At 41.8% G+C, this 17,485-nt stretch overlaps 1 protein-coding gene across 2 annotated transcripts; it reads right to left on the bottom strand.

Moving 5' to 3' along the window:
- Positions 1-9,279: 9,279 nt before the first annotated feature.
- On the bottom strand, positions 9,280-16,961 carry G3BP1 (G3BP stress granule assembly factor 1). Of its 2 annotated transcripts, none has more exons than XM_062609947.1 (11): positions 16,807-16,961; positions 16,437-16,518; positions 15,914-16,087; positions 15,207-15,297; positions 14,635-14,728; positions 14,078-14,282; positions 13,239-13,340; positions 12,572-12,683; positions 12,041-12,166; positions 11,824-11,954; positions 9,280-10,859 (listed from the first exon to the last, which is right to left on the bottom strand). In XM_062609947.1, the coding sequence occupies exons 1-11, from the start codon at positions 16,899-16,901 to the stop codon at positions 10,653-10,655; spliced, it is 1,419 nt and encodes a 472-aa protein (XP_062465931.1). In that variant the 5' UTR covers positions 16,902-16,961; the 3' UTR covers positions 9,280-10,652. The 2 variants fall into 2 exon arrangements, with proteins under 2 accessions (XP_062465931.1, XP_062465932.1); XM_062609948.1 differs by having other exon boundaries at positions 11,824-11,933.
- Between the last annotated feature and the right edge of the window lie 524 nt (positions 16,962-17,485).

Here is a 17,485-nt window from a genome sequence, read left to right as displayed (position 1 = left end):
TTTCTTAATGGCAGTTGTTTATCTCTTACTCAAATGAATTTGCAGAAGTCTCTTCCCTCATTCAAGTACACTGCATTTTTCTGCATTTGTCTCCTTTCACCATCTGAACTTTCATTTCTATGGGGCTAACGGCCTCTGCTCTGCTGTCTTTGAAGGGGGTGGTAGAGACAAGCGTCTTGGAAAACACAGGGCAAAATACATAAAGGGCAGAGTAACAGAGTTCCCAGGGAAGCACTTTCATGGCAAAGCATGCATGAAGAGAACTGGGGAATGCAAGGGTGGACACGAGCTTTTTTGCCTGTGTGCAAAAGCAAGGCAGCATAAGTCAGAAAGAAGGCAGACGTTTTGGCTGTTGTCCTTGTAGGGCTCCAAGTTTTTCAGTAATCCAGGTATATAGCAGTTGTTTATGGGAAATCAGGTTCTTATATTCCCAATCTCCTTCTAGCATGGTGTGCAGTAGAGGGCCCCAGAAGAAATAATCTGTTGTGAAGTAGGAAACATGTAAGGAGTTGTTGCATGTTTTGCACAGGGCATGTGCTCAGAGTTACTCCACCTGCAGCTGATGGGGAGGTCTTGCACTAGGTGAGTCATTCTCCTCCGAGAACTACTGCATGAGCAGCCGTGGGGTGATGTCCTCAGGTGATCCCACACTGTGGGAGCATGGAAGTGTACAGCCCAGACTAGCAACACTGGAGTTAGCTTGGGAATAGGAAGCACAGGCTGAGCTGAGGAACCACTGAACGCCCATGCACAGGAGGAGCAAACCAAACAAACCTTCTCATTGGAGCTTTCCAGGTTCATCCCTAGCTTCACTCACCCTATCGTGTTGTCCCAGCATCATGCTTCTAGAAAAGGACCAAAGCTCCTGGTACTGTAACATTGTAAAGGATACAAACCCCATGGCAATCTATAAAGAGAGGGATGACTTCAGCACCCAGCAAAGGAAGTCAGTGGTTAAATTACCAAATGAGGATCCTGGCAGAGAAGGAAAAGCAATAGGAAAGGTTTGCTAGCATGCCACATCACTGTCTTCCCCTGGCATCCAGGGCAGACTGTGCTAACAGGTATGGTGCAAGAGTCAAGGCTGGCAGCAGGAATTAAGAGATTTTATCAAGTAATTGTGACCATTAAGTCTGGCAAACCTAAGTTACAGTCCCCATGCACTTTACTGTCAAGCTTCTGAGTGGAAATGGTAAGGGAATCAGGTTTGTGACATTCCTGCTCCTAGGTCTATCACAGACAGCATGCTGAAGGCCATCCTGGGATAAGGCAGGCTCCCAGCAGTGCTGGAGATGGGTTAGCCAGGGGCTGATCCAGGCCACATACAGGGGTAGCATATGGACTGGGAAAAGGTTCAGCGGAAGGGAATGTTGCCACTTAAGGGGAAGGCAGGGACAGCTTCATGTCGGCTTAATCCTATCTGCACCGAAAGCATCACTGCTGGGGCATGCAGGCTGTGCTTGGTGACTGCTCCTAACAGTAAGAAGCCAACAACAAAAAGCACAAGGGAGAGGGACCTCAGCAGCTCCCCAACACTAGTTCTCAGCAAGAAGAGAGAGTACAAAACCCTAGTACTTGCTCCCAGACTGAGGTTCAAGTGTGCTGGCACTTCCAGTACAGTCATCCATCTTTGCCTGAGCATAGGGTAATACCACCATAAATAAGCCATCAGCCTGGCTTGAAATTAGCTTTTATTTATAGGTTTGCCACTTGAATTGATAAGTTGCTTAAGCCAAACAAGGACACCCTATGTCACCTACCCAGGGAATACATGGCTGAGCCTGGCTGGGGCACAAGGTATCATCATTAACTTAGAGCTACAAGTGTGTCATTGCTGTGCAAGAGAGTCAAGCTCGGCACAAGCAGGGACAGGTAGAGCTGGTCTGGAGCTGTCAGGTCTGAGGAGCACAGAGCTCTCAAGTAGCTTTCAGCGCATGAATCAAGCTTCAGGCTGCAGCCAGCTGGCCTGGGTTTAGCACACCACAGAATTTGGGCACTAAATTACAGTGCCAAGTTCAAGCCTGAATCAACCTTAGAGGGAAGACACACTCAGTCACAATCATAGTGGAGGCTTGATAGTGGTGTTGCTTAAATCAGCATTGTCATAGCCCTGTGCAGATCAACAGGTCCTTACTTCCAACTGTAGCAGGATTGGGGCTCAGTGTTTCTTGCTTGCCACCTAATCCCCAAACACTGACATTTATTGAACTAAAACTATGCAATATTGAAGAGATTGTGCCAGGGAGGGGACTCAGTCACCTCCCCTGGATGTCCGCTTGCACATTTCTAAAGGTGTCCCTCATCACAGTTCTTGTGATGGGGTAAAGAACCAACACACAAGCCCCCGAGGAGCAGAGTGGACCAAGACTAATGTAAGGTACAAGACAGTGTAGTACTTACTCCTCACTGTAGCAAGTGCAGTGATACTTTAATGTGTTCAATGTGCACACAAGCAGCACTAAAACTGCAATCCCAGCCTATGTGGTCCTCCTTGGAATTAAGGTTTTAAACACTGCTGCTTGTTCTTTGAGGGAGAGAAGTCACAAAGCTTGACTTGTCCCACGGAGGAAAAGATACAGCACAGCATGGGCAGTGTCACCTCTAACAAAGCTCAAGAAACCAGAAAATAAAGAAAGGAAGCGGAGAAGCAGCAGCACTGCAACATCAGAATAGTGCTGGAATGCATCTCACTGATCAGCTGCAGCAGCTAAGTTGAGGGACACCCGTACGCCCTTCAGAGGCATAAATATAATGAACAGCCTTTACTTGCCATAATTCCCACTTTATAATCAGGATAACAACACCACCAAAAGAAAACCCAACCAGAAAACTAACCACTATTAGTTATTTGTTATATCCTCTCATAATTGCATTAAGTAACCATGGCCAGTGCTAGGGGTCACAGCGGTAGAGCTCAGCTCTACAAGAAACACTCAGCTAGAGGCTGACACAATAAACTCTTAGCAGAAGGGAGCACAAGTTCCTTTACCTTATGCTTGCCTAGGCTGGGAAAATGCTTAACAAGGGTTTGAAACACTCTGCCCTGCCCTTACCTACCACAGAACTTGTACCGTTTCCTTTCTGTCTCTCTCTTCCCAGACGTATTTATGTTTCTGTCCAAAACACTTGTATTCTTTCACTTAGATCAAAAACAAGAAGGGAGAATCAGCATGGGCCAAGCTGACAAATGCCTAAGTTAACCTGCTCAAAGGGAAGAACTGTAAAAGCAGCACCTCGTGCAAAGGTTCATGATCCCTTCACAGTGCTCGAGCACTGAGCAGGGTTACTAAAGTGGACAGGGCAGCTGAAAGACACATGCATCTCAAAGGTATGGTTGATACATCCCTCCTTAAATCAGGTCAAGACAGCAGGTTCATTTGGGGGATCTGTCAGCTGCAGGAGTATCCAAAATGGAGTATTTGTGAAATAAACACTAAGGTCCAAACAGTGATGTTATGCGAGAATGAGAGACAGGTTTGTGATCCAGCTTCTACTTGCTGGGAAGAGTGACTTCTTGTGCTTGAACTCTGCCTTTGAGCTCCATCTTGCTGCTCACTGCAACATCAGAGCATCTCACCATACAATCAGCACTGAACTCCCTGCAATGACTGATGCAGCAGGCCAGCAGACAAGCAGACTCCAGAGGCATGGGAGATGACAGACAGACATTAAGGCACAAAGGCCAAGTGACTCACCACATTCATGTGGAACTGAGTATCTTGAAAACAAAAAATTGCATCACCTGGAGCATCTCAAGCCTCCTGTGAAATGGAATTCATACACAAAAAGATAAGTTTTGTGTGGTTCCAGACCCTGGCCATGCCATACTGACATCACAGATCATGGCCAGAGCTCACCTCTTCTTTTACAGACTTAACCAAGCTGCAGTAAAGAGATGACTGTTTCAGAAGAGCTGAAATAGATGGCAACTGTGCTAAAAGCCATTCATGCACACATAGAGCAGAACTTCAGTGAATTAAGAGATCTAGAGAGATGTAAAGATGAAGCAACACATTAAAGACTTCACCTGAAAATGGCCTGACAGGCAAAGGTCACCACATTTCATTGCAGTTTCCCACCCCTGCAGCATTGGTGAACACCACTCTGGAAGCAGCCTTTGAATCCTGAAGAGGCACAAGCCTGTCCAAGCAGCTGTTTGTAACCACCAAACAACAAGATCAAACAACAGCCATAAGCAGGCTAACATCATTGTGGACTCCGACATTGTATGGACTGCATTGTCTGCTCACATGCTACCATGGTGTACAGCTTATCATGCTTATTAAAACTGAGATGAGGAGTAATGAAAAACTTCCATTTAAATGGCATAAAAAAGGAGGGGAGGATCCAGGAATTTCTCCCTTCCAATAAACGCACACCCATTTACATTGTTTTGTAAATGAATTTATCTTTAGAAGAAAAATAAAGATACTTAAGCTATTTCTCCTCAGGACAGCCACTGCATATTTGGTTTTACTTTCAAGGGGAGATAAAACACATACACACACACACACACACACACACACACACACACACACACACCAGGAGCGTTTACTAGTTGAAAACATACAAAACAAATAGAAGTGGGAATAGTTCAGCACCTAGAGAGTGTTTTCCTTATGTCCTTGATAAGCATTGTCTCCATTTCCCTCACTGGTCAAACTTCCCAAAATCTGGTCTCTAGGAAGAATACATCCCCAAAAACTTTGAAAAAAGCCTATTAAGTAGTGTCTTTGTTTTTTCTGTGTCTCTCCCATCTGTAAGCCATTTGTATGAAGAAAATCTTTGTCTTCAAAGCTCTACTTAAAGCTCATTTGTTCCAAAATACAACAGCGCCTTGATGCTGTTTGTGTCAGGGACAGCCAAGGATTCTCACAAACGAGCTGGGCTGGGGTTAGCAGACACAGTATGAGATGTTACAGGCTGCCCCGTCCCTCTATCAGCAGTCACTGTTCCCCCAGAGAGGGCAATACCTGGCACCCTACACCCTATAGGGTAGCTCAGGGTAAAAACACAGTGTTTGCCAACAGGCAGACCCTCCTGCAGAGGATTATACCCTCTTGACATACCCATCCAGAGCCCATTATCATTATTATTCTGTAAATACTAAATCCAGATTTAAATTGCTTTTGCATATTGTGTGCTCGTTAAAAACGTGTCAGGATACAGATACCTCTCAAGCTTGTTCATGATCAGGACAGGAGAGGCAACAAAGAGCATTTTCCTTCTTCAATCTTACTGACACCTCAGAAGGAAGCAGCAGCATTAAAACTGCCCCAGGCTGAACAACTCTCTTGAGCATAGGAAAAAGCTGCTGTTAAGGGGACAAAACTCGCCTCCCTTTAGCTTCAAATTAGCTTCTTTAAAATAGGCACTGAAGTAGTTTGTATTCAGCTGGTTTAGTTTTCTGCCTTACAGACGGGTGCCAAAATATCAGCATCTCACAGAACATAATTGGAAAAGTATTCACAGAACAAGAATTAATCACTGGACTTAAGAATGGAGTGGGCATCTCAAGTGCTCTCAGAGTACCTCTACTGGTTCATTAACACAGGTCTGAAAAAACAACGGGAAAAGTCAATGTTTATTAATTTTCATACTTCTTTCCTCTAAAGAGCAGAAGAGAGACTAGAGAAAGAACATGAAGTGTACCCATGCTTAAACCTTCACATGTAAAACCCTTCAAAGAGAATAAACTAGCTTAATCAGGAAGTGTTCATGCATATTCTCACTACTCCCCTTCAGAAGGGATCTCCCTGTCTTTTCTATATGGATTTGTAATATATACATATACAAAGTCGGTATGGCCTTACACTCCATTGAAGGATATTTTGCTACATTGGTTAGAGTGCAAAGCAACTGCTTCCTTAAAAGCAGTGTTTTTACATCATGATGAAACAAACCTGTAACTTACACATTTTGCATGACCACAAAACCAGTGGCAGATTATTTTTCTGTCTTGTAAACAATTTTAAAGGAAAAGTTTATTTCAGCAGTTTGAAGATGGAATGTAAATTTTCTGCTGTTATATGTATATAAAATCTATTTACTGAATCATACATTCATGCTGATTCCAATAAAATAAACGATTTTTCTGAAGTTCTCTTCATGGGTTTTCAGTGCCAGAGGTTCCACACCCAGCCCACACTGCTCGTGCATTTGTGCTAACATAGCGTTTCCAGGAAATAAGGCAAAAGATCACTTTTCCTGTTAAGCCTTTTATTCTGAAGAATAATCCCTCCCATCTGTGACCTCCCGAGTTCCACCCCACATAGGAATTCCTACAGCAGCAGCAAATGTATTAAGACTCCTGACCCGCTCCCTAGTGTTTCAGACTCCTGCAAGGTTAACACATTTAGCTAACACACTGCTAGCCATCCTCCCCATGATTCAAGATCAAGTCCAGGCAGCAGAATCAAGTTCCTCCCCACCCTAGAAGGACACATCACATCTCCAGTCTCTATGAAACACATCTTAAGTTGCTCTGGCCTTTCACACAGCAATGACAGGTACTTGAACAGAAAGCTCTGTTTGTGTTGTCTTTCCAATACCCTGGATTTTAAAGTCAGACACACATGAACAGCAACACTTTCAAAAGAGCCAAAATACGCCTTAAATTCTCATGCAAACTGGAAGAGGTTCCAGCAAGGAGCTTAGCTGTTTGGGTATAGGGTACAAAAGGTATTTCATGTACCATTTTTCAAGCTATGACATGGCCTTATTTATACATAGCCTTAAAATTCTTTGGTAGATGAACTGACCTTCAGACACCCACAATGACATTTCAGAATGTTAAAGGACAGCCACTCATGCTGAATCTCAAAGATGGACACAATAAAGTGGTTTTGCTTCACAGTCAGGTGCTTTGTCAAGTTTAAAATATCATCAGTGGAACAGCAGATCCCACTTGGCTTGGGAAGTGGCATTTTGTAACAGAAAACAGAAGGGCAACATGCTATTCTGAGAACCCACCCATTACTCTAAAATCTGCTGTCCTTGAGTTTGAAAACATTCTACTCAATTGTGATAAGCTATTAACAGCCCCCCTTGTCCCACCTTCTATACAACATGCAAGAGATTATCAAGATCTTAGAGTTTTTCAAGTTACCAGCTGCTGTAAGAATGGTACTGGTGGGAGATGAAATAACCACCAAGATAAAGACTTCCTGCTAAAGCACACACAGCAGCTGCAGAGATCACCTCAGGTCTTCATACCTGCACCCAGAACCATCCTTTCCACCAAAGCAAACAGACTCACACACCTAAAAGGCATCATTTCCACATGGCACTGCTGAAGAATGTTTCTCATTCAGATTCAAGTCAGAGTTCACTGTTACAACAGACGCTGTTTCCTACTCCAGGATTAAATCCTCTCTGCAAAGCAATTTCCAACAGCATGGCCACCAGCGGCATACTGTATATGGCTGGTGTGCAGCCAGGAACACTAGAGCTTCAGCTCTGAGCAAATTAAGAAAGAAGAACCTGTAAAGAGCACTCTGAAGAGCAAGAACGTGATCCCTTGCCTGAATCCTCAGCTGCACAACAAATACCTGCAGTCCTGATCACACAATCATCTCAGTTCAGCTTTAAACAGGAGCACCCTGCAAGTCTGCTGGTACCAAAGAGCACTCCAGGAGTTTCCCCCCTGCACAATAAACAGCCTAGTTAATTGTGCAGTGCCTTTAACCATAGAAAAGGCAGCCTGGCTTCTAGTTCTGGTTCAGTTGGGATGAAATACTGTTGAAAGTGAAATAGTGCAAGAGAAGTAGGACTATTAAGATCAGCCAGATCACTCGCCATATATTAACCCTCCCTGTGCTCCCAAAAGGGCAGATTATTAAGGCATAAGGGTCACTAAGGTTGTTCCCTACATTACCCAGGTGGATTTTGTGGGTTTTGATGATGGGTCTGACCAACCTTTCTCCACTTCCTACTACCTGCAGAGCCCTGGGACATCAAAAGCACTTCAGCAAACACCAACTCAGTCTTGACTGAAGCGGAGGTGCTAGCAGGGAGACCACACTAAGTCTCAGTCATTTGAAACTTCCCTTAGTAATTCTTTCTAGAAAGCGTTATGACTACCTTGGTTACTAGAGGTTGGGCATCCTGTAATTATTTAACTCATTGCAGCCAGCTGAGACAAATCAAATCATGACTTCCTTACAGTCATCTTTCACCATTAATGCATGCAAAGCATTGAAGACCTCAGACAAGAGGTACTGAGGTTTTAGCACAGCAATGAGGAAAACAAAGGGCTCGAGGCTTAAACAAAAGACATTTTACAGTCTACTTGGTTATTAACTAGTCACAGAACAACCAAAATGCAAATACTGAGTCACTCTACATTTTGTTCAAGATGCTTCCAATGGAACTTGCTTTTGAAAAGTATTTCTTTACAAGACATTCCAAGAAAATGTTCTGTAAATATTTTATTTTGCCTGTCATCTTGGACAACAACATCACTTTCTGGGTCAACACATTGAGAGTATGATTCATATGAAAACAAGCATACACTTCACCTCATAGGCTTTTCAATTCTTCAATGACATTCCTCAGCTCCTTCTTAAACCAGACAATGAGCCAGAACTGCCCAACCCCCACTACAGAAATGGTGTTTCAGGCTTACGGGTGCTTTTGCAGATTTGTTAAGAGCTATAAAAGCTTCCATTAATAGCACTTTGGTAAGTCTGAAGTGCAACCTGTTACTGCAGTCTTGGATTTAACATCAGGAAATAGATGAGCCAACATACGAGAAGGAAAAAACATCACAAACAAGGACAGAGATTCAGTGAAAGACTTCCATTGCATAGATTCACCTCACAGTCATTCCTGATATGACAAATGCAGAGCTTCTTAATTAATACCAGCTACTACCACAAGAGGAAGCAGTATGTATTTCCAGTGTGCTGGCTGTGAGAGCATACCACAGCTACTGCCGTCACACTTTGCTCTTCTCCAATTCACTAAAGGCAAAAAAATTTACTGTTCTGAAACAGGTAATACCTACCTGCCATTTCTGAGCTAGGGCAGCTTTGCTCAAGCTTTGAAGCAGGCAAAGGTCAAGAGAGATATTGCTGTGCATATGCAGTTATATTAATAAATCAAAAAAACACTGAGACAATGAGCCCTGACACTTAAGCAAACACACTAAGCAGCTCTCTTGTATCACCAAGAGCTCTGAAGGTCTGGTGTAGACTCAAAATTGTCATTTCCATCCAGCTGTTTACCACCACACATTACAGAAATAGTACTGCTTTGTACAGTACAATTTAAAAGACCTTTAGTTGAAATTACCCAGTTTTGTATTTTATTTTCAGTTTCTTTCAGACACAGTGGAAAGCGTTTAACATCTTTAACACCAGGACAGAGAAGCACCTTCTGTATTTCTGACAAAAATGCCATCCATTCACTTCAAATCTGGTAGAAGCAAGGGATGAAATTCATGCCTGAACTGCAAGAACAACTATTACATACAGCAGCTTGAACTGTAAAGGATGTGACAGAGGTATTTCTACTTCAGTTGTACTTCCGTAACATTTGTAATGGGGCCTGCCCAGCCTCAAGTCAAAGTCATTAAATTCAGCATCCAAAAAGTACTTTTTTTCAGTTATTTAAATGCAGCCAAACTGATGAGCAGAAGGTATTAAAAAACCATCAGCTATAACCAGCTTTACCTAGTAAACCTAGTGACTTAAGGAAGAACCTTGGAAAACCCTTGGAAAAACTCCAACATACTCTTGACTTGATAAAGCAAATCTAGACCTTTTTTATTTTTTTTTGTTTGGGTTTTTTTTCATTTTTTTCATTTTTTTTTAACAATTTGCCAAGACTGGAATGAGAGATAAATAGAAGGCACAACAATTTTGCTTTTTTTTTTATACAAATACAAACTAAACATGAAAAAAACTCCCTATCTCAATAAAAAATTTCACAAGTTCAGGAAAAGTGTTTTAAGAGTCAAGTTCTAGACATTTAAAACCTATCCCACAATCCAAAATTTTTAAAGTGGTAAAGCAGTAGTTCCAATTCCTTTCCGTGATCATGTATCAAAAGAAATAAAAGATTCTATGGATACCCATTATTCCACTTTTACAGCGCCACAAAGAGAAAGGTGAATGTCAATTTTTCAAGTGGCAGTATCCCCGGACCAGAGGATGTTCACATGACCCTCAAAGAATAAATCAATAGTTTTGTTTCTCTGCCCTCGAAATACTTGCCAAGTACTAAGTTTTCCTACAGGCTCTTGAACGCATGCACGTGAAATAATAGTCCACTGACTGAAATGCACCCAAATTCAGTAGAAAGGGGGGGAGGAAAAAAAAAAAAAAGAGAAAAAAATAGACATTCCTTTAGGAAAAACCACTGGTACCAAAAAAATCCAGTCCGTACGTTTGAGGTGAACAAGAAAATTCAGTTCTTTTCTTTTTAAAATCCACTTTTCCTAAAGCGTTGTTCCACAAAGCTGGAATCTGGGACAAGGACTAGAAAAAAAATAAATCACAAAACCATAACACAAACAAAAAGGGGCCAAAATAGTATCAAACGTAGCAGTCTATAACAGGCTAGGGCCACATTCCAAGATACCCAAGGCTGAAATTCACAAATCTGCAGGAAAAAGGGTTTTCGCCACCACGTCAACATCTGCGATGCATTCACTGGCGTTGCCCGATCCCCCTTCCAGCTCCAAATCCTGGCTTCTGGGACATTCCTCCACGTGGAGGCCCTCGAATCCCACCTCCCAGCCCCCCACGAGTGCCTCCAGGTCCACGTGGTCTGTTATCTCTGCGGTCACCCTCCCTGGCAGCTCTTGTTTTCTTCTCCTCCACGTTCAGGCGCACCTCTCCCCTGAACATGATGGGCTGCAACAAAAGCAGAAAAGGTACTTTCAGTAATGACTCGCCAGTACCTGCTCAATGCCAAGCAGGTTTCTGCAACCTTGCCTTACATCCTCCTCTCCATGAGAGAGAACTGAAGTGCTTTATGATTGGTTACTAGAAAGTGGCAGCAGTCAAACAGTCATCCAGACTTTACTGGAGAAGGTGTAAAAACTGCTTTTCAAGTATCACTTTCAAATCTATCTCAGTTCACACTGAGTATTCTGACACATTTTAGAAATGAAATGCGACTATTACTTGGGCTATTGTATTAGCCCAAACTCAGACCAAATCTCAAAGCTTAAAAATCTGCACCCAAGTTACCTTTTAGCTGAAGAACAGATATATGCTGCCAAATCTGCTGTACAGTAAGAAATTAAAGATGTTCCTGTCTGGTGAAAAGCTAGGCTGTAACCAAGGACAGCACACAGGTGTTGTAGTGCATCCAGATTTGTTGCCTACCACGCTCTACAGTCATGCAGTGCACATTTTGCATTAGCAGTCACCAGTAACAACCTAAGCAAGTACCTCTTGCCTTTTTTAACAGAAATTCTTGCCAACCTGCACACTAGTATAGCTCTTCCCTTTCAACTTTTTCTCAACCTCTCTGACAAACAAGATTCTACTTGTCTATAGGGTCAGGTTCTCTACCTTGCTTCCTGAAAGCTACTTACCTGCTTCCCACATACAGTTCAGCTGTTTCACATTGCAAAAAGGCTCTATAATGAATAAATTCATGTTCACCTAAGCTGTTATAAGCTACATCAATGACAAAAGACTCAACCTGTTCAAACACTGCACAAGTCTTGGAATAGGAAGGAAAGACACCACACCTACTTCAATATGGTCCCTTTGGCCTTTCTTGAACAACTAGAATCTTTTATTGTTAATCTGAAGAACAGTGCCTGTTACTAACAGATCAAAACTCACTGACTGGAATTTTATTTACCCTGCTGCTAAGGATCTTCTGAACTGGTTCAGGATCATCAAACACCACAAACCCAAAATTGGGGAGCTTTCCACCACTGTTGATGCGGAGTTCAACAACATTGCCATAGCCTGCAAGAGAAAAGCCAAGTTCTTGGGTCATACATTAGAATGCTCTGTTGACCACACTGATGGCTACAACCCCCATACCCTGAGACACAGCAAAGAAACTAACTTACTTTGGAAAAAGTCTTTAAGTTCAGATTTATCCACATCATGGGGAAGGTTCCCAACAAAGAGCTGATGACTGTCTGGGTATCTCACAATCCGCCTAGTTTCCACATCGCCTTGTTCACCCTCACGAACTTGAACAGAAAAGTAAAACTTGTTTAAGAAAAGCCATTCCCCACCACAAACAAAAAACAAGCCATAGTCAGAATTAGTACCTTACAAAAATCAGAATTCACATTGTATTTATCCATTCCTATATCAAAATTAAGCATTTTATACTAGCGAGTTTGTAACTGTTCACTTTTTATCACCTGAAGCCAAACACTTGAGTAAAAACCTAGATACTTTGAACGCCAGTGAAATTCAGCTTTAAGGCTTGCCAGACATTCAGACCAAGCTAAAATAATGATATTCACAAAAGTAGCAGAAATCATTCACTTATTCACAAAATTAATGAGATTTTAAAAGCTTTAATCATTATATTGCTTCCCAAAAATCATCAAATAGCAAAAAAGATTACTCTTTGTAGTGTCTCTTACTTGGTCTAGGACCCCTCTGTGGTGGGATGCTTGTTCGCTGCTCCCTCACTCGCTGATCCCTCTGAGGTCTCTGAGGTGGGGTCTGAGATTCAGGCTTTGCCTCAGGGCGGGGCTGTATCAGACAACAGCAGAGTTCAACTTTTAACAAACCATATCAAGTTGTTAAAGTAAACTGAAAATACAGAAAAAAACATAGTTCTTTCCACCTGTGACTAAAATGCATATTAATGTCTGTTGGCTTACACACTAACAGCAAACATCCCACTTGAATTAAACAGTTTCAAAGTCACCCCATTCAGAGTTAGGTACAATAAACAGTGTCTGCCCAGAGCACAGAGGCAGGTACACAGACTGTGTTACACAAACTGAAAACCTCATTCACAAATAGACAGTAACAGGCAGGAAAAGAAAAAGTTGCCTCTTTTGTTAAAAGGCTGCAATCATTTTAGATGGCAGGTACTCAGCACTCACATGGATATTCCCTGCCTCCATGAGAAACAATTCCTCCCCAACACAAAAGCCAAGGAATAATACTTGTATGAAGTCTATCAGGAAACACTGAGTTTTAAGTTTAAATCATAAGCAAGCAGATTTCACTGTTTTTCCCCACCTCAGTTTACTGTCAGCCAGCTTAGCACTTCTACTTTCCCAAGTGCTGGATTCCTACCTGCGAGACTGGTACTTTCACAACATGCGGTGGTATTCCGGATACTGGAACAGCTCCACTGGGAGGGAGGTTCTTACTCGTTACTAATGCCCAGGAGAAAGTCTTAAAAAGAAGGTAAGATTGTAACTCAACTCCAGATGTTTTTATCCTTCTGAAATATATTCCTGATAGGTAACAGACAGAATGACAGTAACAAATTTTAACCTGTCCTTGAAATTTGGGATCCAGCCACTAGCAGTTTCCCCACAACTTAAGTCATTTAAATTCAAAAGACGTAGTTCCACCCTGTTTCCAAATTCTACATGGAGTTGAAATAGGACTGTAAGAACAAGTATCACATCAATATAAACCAAAGTATTGGTTTCTTGTACACTAATTTGTCCACTTTTGCCTCTTTTAACACTGAATAGTGACAAAAATCCCCAGGTAGAAATAAAGTTGCATTTCATCCCTTTTCCCAATTCAGTATGTTGGCTGATGAGGATTTCAGAAGCTCTGTTTATAAACAACAAATCTGAGCCTCTCACTGCTGCCACAGTTCCCATACACACCAAATACACAAAGCCTTACGTTAGCTCCTGGTATTCTAATCAACTAGTTACTAGCTAGAATTTTAACTACCTGTTACTGTATAGTAACTAAGGGACAGGAGGCAAGTGATCATGAGAAGATTCATTCAGGCTTGTGGGGAGGGGGCAAACACAGAGCATTTAAACACTTCTAATTCGAGCTATCTTCCCTCTTGCCGGAAAGCAGATCATGCTCTGCAAAATGACAGGAGCATCAAACATACTGATGATGCTACCACATCATAGTAAAGAACCACCCACTGTCATTACCCTGGAGTCCTCTTGCACTGCAGGAGCTGGATCAGCAGGAGCTGGAGAAGGACTTTTTTCCACAGTCTCTTCTTGAGCCGACTCCTCTAATACCGGCTCAGATTTTTCTTCCTGCACCTCTGGTTCAGCTTCCTGTTCGGGTTCTGGCTCTGGCTCAGGCTCTGCCTCTGCAGCAGTCTCTTCCAGGTGCTCCTCAATGTCATTGCTATTATGCAGCACCGCAAAAAGAAAGAGGTGCTACTCGCTACATGCTATTTGCCTAGTACAGAAGTTAAGCACATTGCATTCAAGAGGAAGAATAAAGATAATCTGTCTAAATAAGGCCACACTGCACAGAGATGCAAGTTCCTCATTTTTATGAGAGCAGCAAAAACATTATGTCTACTGGAAATCTCAAATCTCCGCGATCAGCCTAACAGCACTTTGGTTTCAGCTGCCCAGTAAGCACAAATCGCTGGACTGTCAAAAAGGAAAACTGAAAGTAGCAATAAATTCCTTTGACCTGTTCTACAAGCACTCTGTCTTACACAACACCTGATTTCATAACAAGATATTACCTGACAGCCTGCTCGTAATAAGCACCAGTATCATTAGGAACAGCCTCAGGTGTCTGCTGTCTTTCCTCAGGTTCCTCCCCTTCTTCCTCTGATTCTAAATGAAGTTAGAAAAGGAAAAAACAAAAGCCACACACGAATCTTTAGTACTTGGTTCAAATGCAAGGCATTCTTCACAACATGAAGGTGAAAGACAAAGACGCCACTGGAAGCGCTATTAGACGTGATATGGAACAAACATTTTCTCATACTTCTGCTGTCATTTCAGTTACTCAGTTTTGACCATGGTCAAACACCATGTTCCAAACACTTCAGAGAAGCAGATTTATAGCCTACAGATCTGACTGCAACTGCTAAAGTAAGTCTTATGGTTCCTTTAATAGAAACAAAATATGCCAGAAAAATAATCATCAGCATGCCACAACTCCTTGTAGAGTAAGGAAAAGGCTCAGAAGAACATGAAGCTTAATGCTGATCTGCCTTCTCCAGCAGAAAGATTTCCACTGTTCTGGGAATGTTGGTAGAGACCCAGAAACAAGTATCAGTAGAACCAGCCAACAATTCCTCCTACTTACCCTCTGGAGGTTCAGTGTCAGAGTCACCAAAGACCTCATCTTGGTAGCGGAAGATATCATTGTGGACATAGAACTTGTTTGCAACAGAACCCTAGAAGCAAATCAAAGGAGGAAGCAGTTCAATTACATCAACTGCATTAATGGATTAGTGCTTTTAATTCTGATAGCTCACAACACCAAAAAGGCAGGAGCAAGAACTTTCTGGGGTCTAAAGAATCAATTCTTAGCTCCAAGTGAAACTGAAAAATAAGTGACCTTGCAATACTCCTTTTTTCTGTAATTTTCAAATATGTTATCTGTTTTGTTCAAAAAGTTGTCTAAAGAGCCAACTCAAATGCTGTCATCACTTTATACAACAATAAATTCTGAAAATCATCTCTTCAAACCACAGGAAGCATCTTCCTCTTTGTACTAGGTTCTAGGAGGGCAAATCAAAGATAAAGCAACTTTAAAAATGCTAAAAAAAAATGCATTGCACATACCTAGTAGCCAAAAGTAAGGATATTTACAACTGTAATTATGATATCCAAGGTATGACCATACAGCAGCACTGTATTTCCTAAGAAGTCTGCAGAACTTTACTGCTGAATTTTGTAATAAATTATCTTCCAAGTCTAACCCTGAATTCTAACACAGAATCAGAAATGTCTCAATCTTGACATGGTATTAGAAGCACTGTAATAGCACTAGCATGCACTACAGCATACCTCAGGTGCAAGTACAAATGTCTGCATGAATCTGCGCACAGGCTGCATGTTGTTGGAGAGCTCTCCCATCACCTGGACTACAACACCATCATTAAGAGTAGCATGGGCATCCACATGACGAATCTTTGTGTGGCAATCCTTGAAGTTTAATGACAGCACCTTCTTGTGGATATCCTGTGAAAGAATGGCATACAGGTTGAACTGCAGAAGTCATTTCTGCTAAATTAGCAGCTTTCAAAGAAAGCAAAAATATTAAGTATTGTTTTAGAATATTCTAACTCTAGAGAAAAAGCTTTGCAGCACGCTCTTTAAGTCTACTTTGCAAGCAATTTTACATTATTAATTTCAATAAAGGAAGTATATCTTGCCTAACTAATGCTGTTTAGAGTTGGCAGTTCTCTCCCTATTTTTGATAGAAAGTACTTGGACAAAGGGGTAGGAATCACAGGCAGATGTGTCTCTTCTTAGCTACAAAGGTGACAAAAAAAAGGAAAGAACAGCAAGGTTTTCTAAAAGTACTTACAGATTGCCCATAGACTGCATCAGCTGGTTTTCCATTGGAATCCAAGCCACCATGGACATAGGAAGAGTTCTTTCCATAAAACCTGTTAGAAAGAAATACTTTAACACCAATCTTTATTATGTAAGAACACTGAGCCTCTACATAAGAGTGCACTATGAATAATACTCTCAAACATAATTTCAAGCTGAATTATTGAAATACAGCCATACAATTAGAAGTAGCAAACAATACACTTTTGATTTAATTCCACTAACAACCAGAACACAGATACATAGCAAGCCAAAACATAGTAATAAGCTTATTCACCAATTTAACATACAAACTAAAGCATTCACACAGAAAGCTAGCTCAAAGTGAAGCAGAGCTTTACCTGTGCAAATAGTCAGGTGCTTGGTTCAGCAGAGTATAGTACTGCCTCACGAACTCCCGCCCGACCAGCAGGGGACTTGGCTTCTCCATCACCATTTCTTTGGTCAACTGAAAACTGTGGAAGAATCAAACACTCCATAAAACACAAGCATTTCAGATTGTTGATCACATAGTGACAGCATAAGCCACATAATCACAGTGGAAAGCACACACCAAAACCCATCAGCTGTTTTACCACAGTAAGCAATTTAACCAGTATGTTTTCAGAGTCATCAGTGCTGAGAAGACTGCTGGGTACCAAACCAGTGGTGGGAGGCTGCATGGGTGAGGAACGTTACCCCAACATGCTAGCATTTAACCATCCTACACACCCTCAGTAAAGCAGGTGGCAAGCAAGTATGGTTCTTCAAGAGGATTTGCTAAGCGGCTAAGTCATTTACAGTAGATCCAAGTTCTACTTACCTCACTTGACTTCACAATCAGAATTAAAAGTCAGATGTTCTAAGGCAAAGCCTGTGCTGGTGTATTAGGGGCATTTTTAAAAGGTCAGAATGAGTCCAATCTATTTTTATCAGGAGTGCAGCACTCCTTGCTTGACAGTGACAAACACTGTATAGAACTATCAGATTATATTAAAATTACTATGCTACAAATACATGCTGCTCTTCTCTTTCTTCCAA

This window comes from Pezoporus occidentalis, unplaced genomic scaffold (assembly GCF_034315485.1).
Source record: "Pezoporus occidentalis ecotype Australia unplaced genomic scaffold, CSIRO_AGI_Poc_V1 ctg142, whole genome shotgun sequence".
NCBI lineage: Eukaryota > Metazoa > Chordata > Aves > Psittaciformes > Psittacidae > Pezoporus > Pezoporus occidentalis.
Note: the sequence above shows the minus strand (reverse complement) of the source record. Positions and strands in the feature narration are given on the sequence as shown.

Excerpts from the sequence above, each read along its gene's own strand:
- G3BP1 (XM_062609947.1), bottom strand. The coding sequence starts at position 16,901 with ATGGTGATGGAGAAGCCAAGTCCCCTGCTGGTCGGGCGGGAGTTCGTG. Across the intron at positions 13,341-14,077 it reads CAGTGCAAGAGGACTCCAGG|ACTTTCTCCTGGGCATTAGT; the intron begins GTAATGACAGTG and ends CTTCTTTTTAAG. Across the intron at positions 12,684-13,238 it reads TGAAAGTACCAGTCTCGCAG|CCCCGCCCTGAGGCAAAGCC; the intron begins GTAGGAATCCAG and ends TGTCTGATACAG.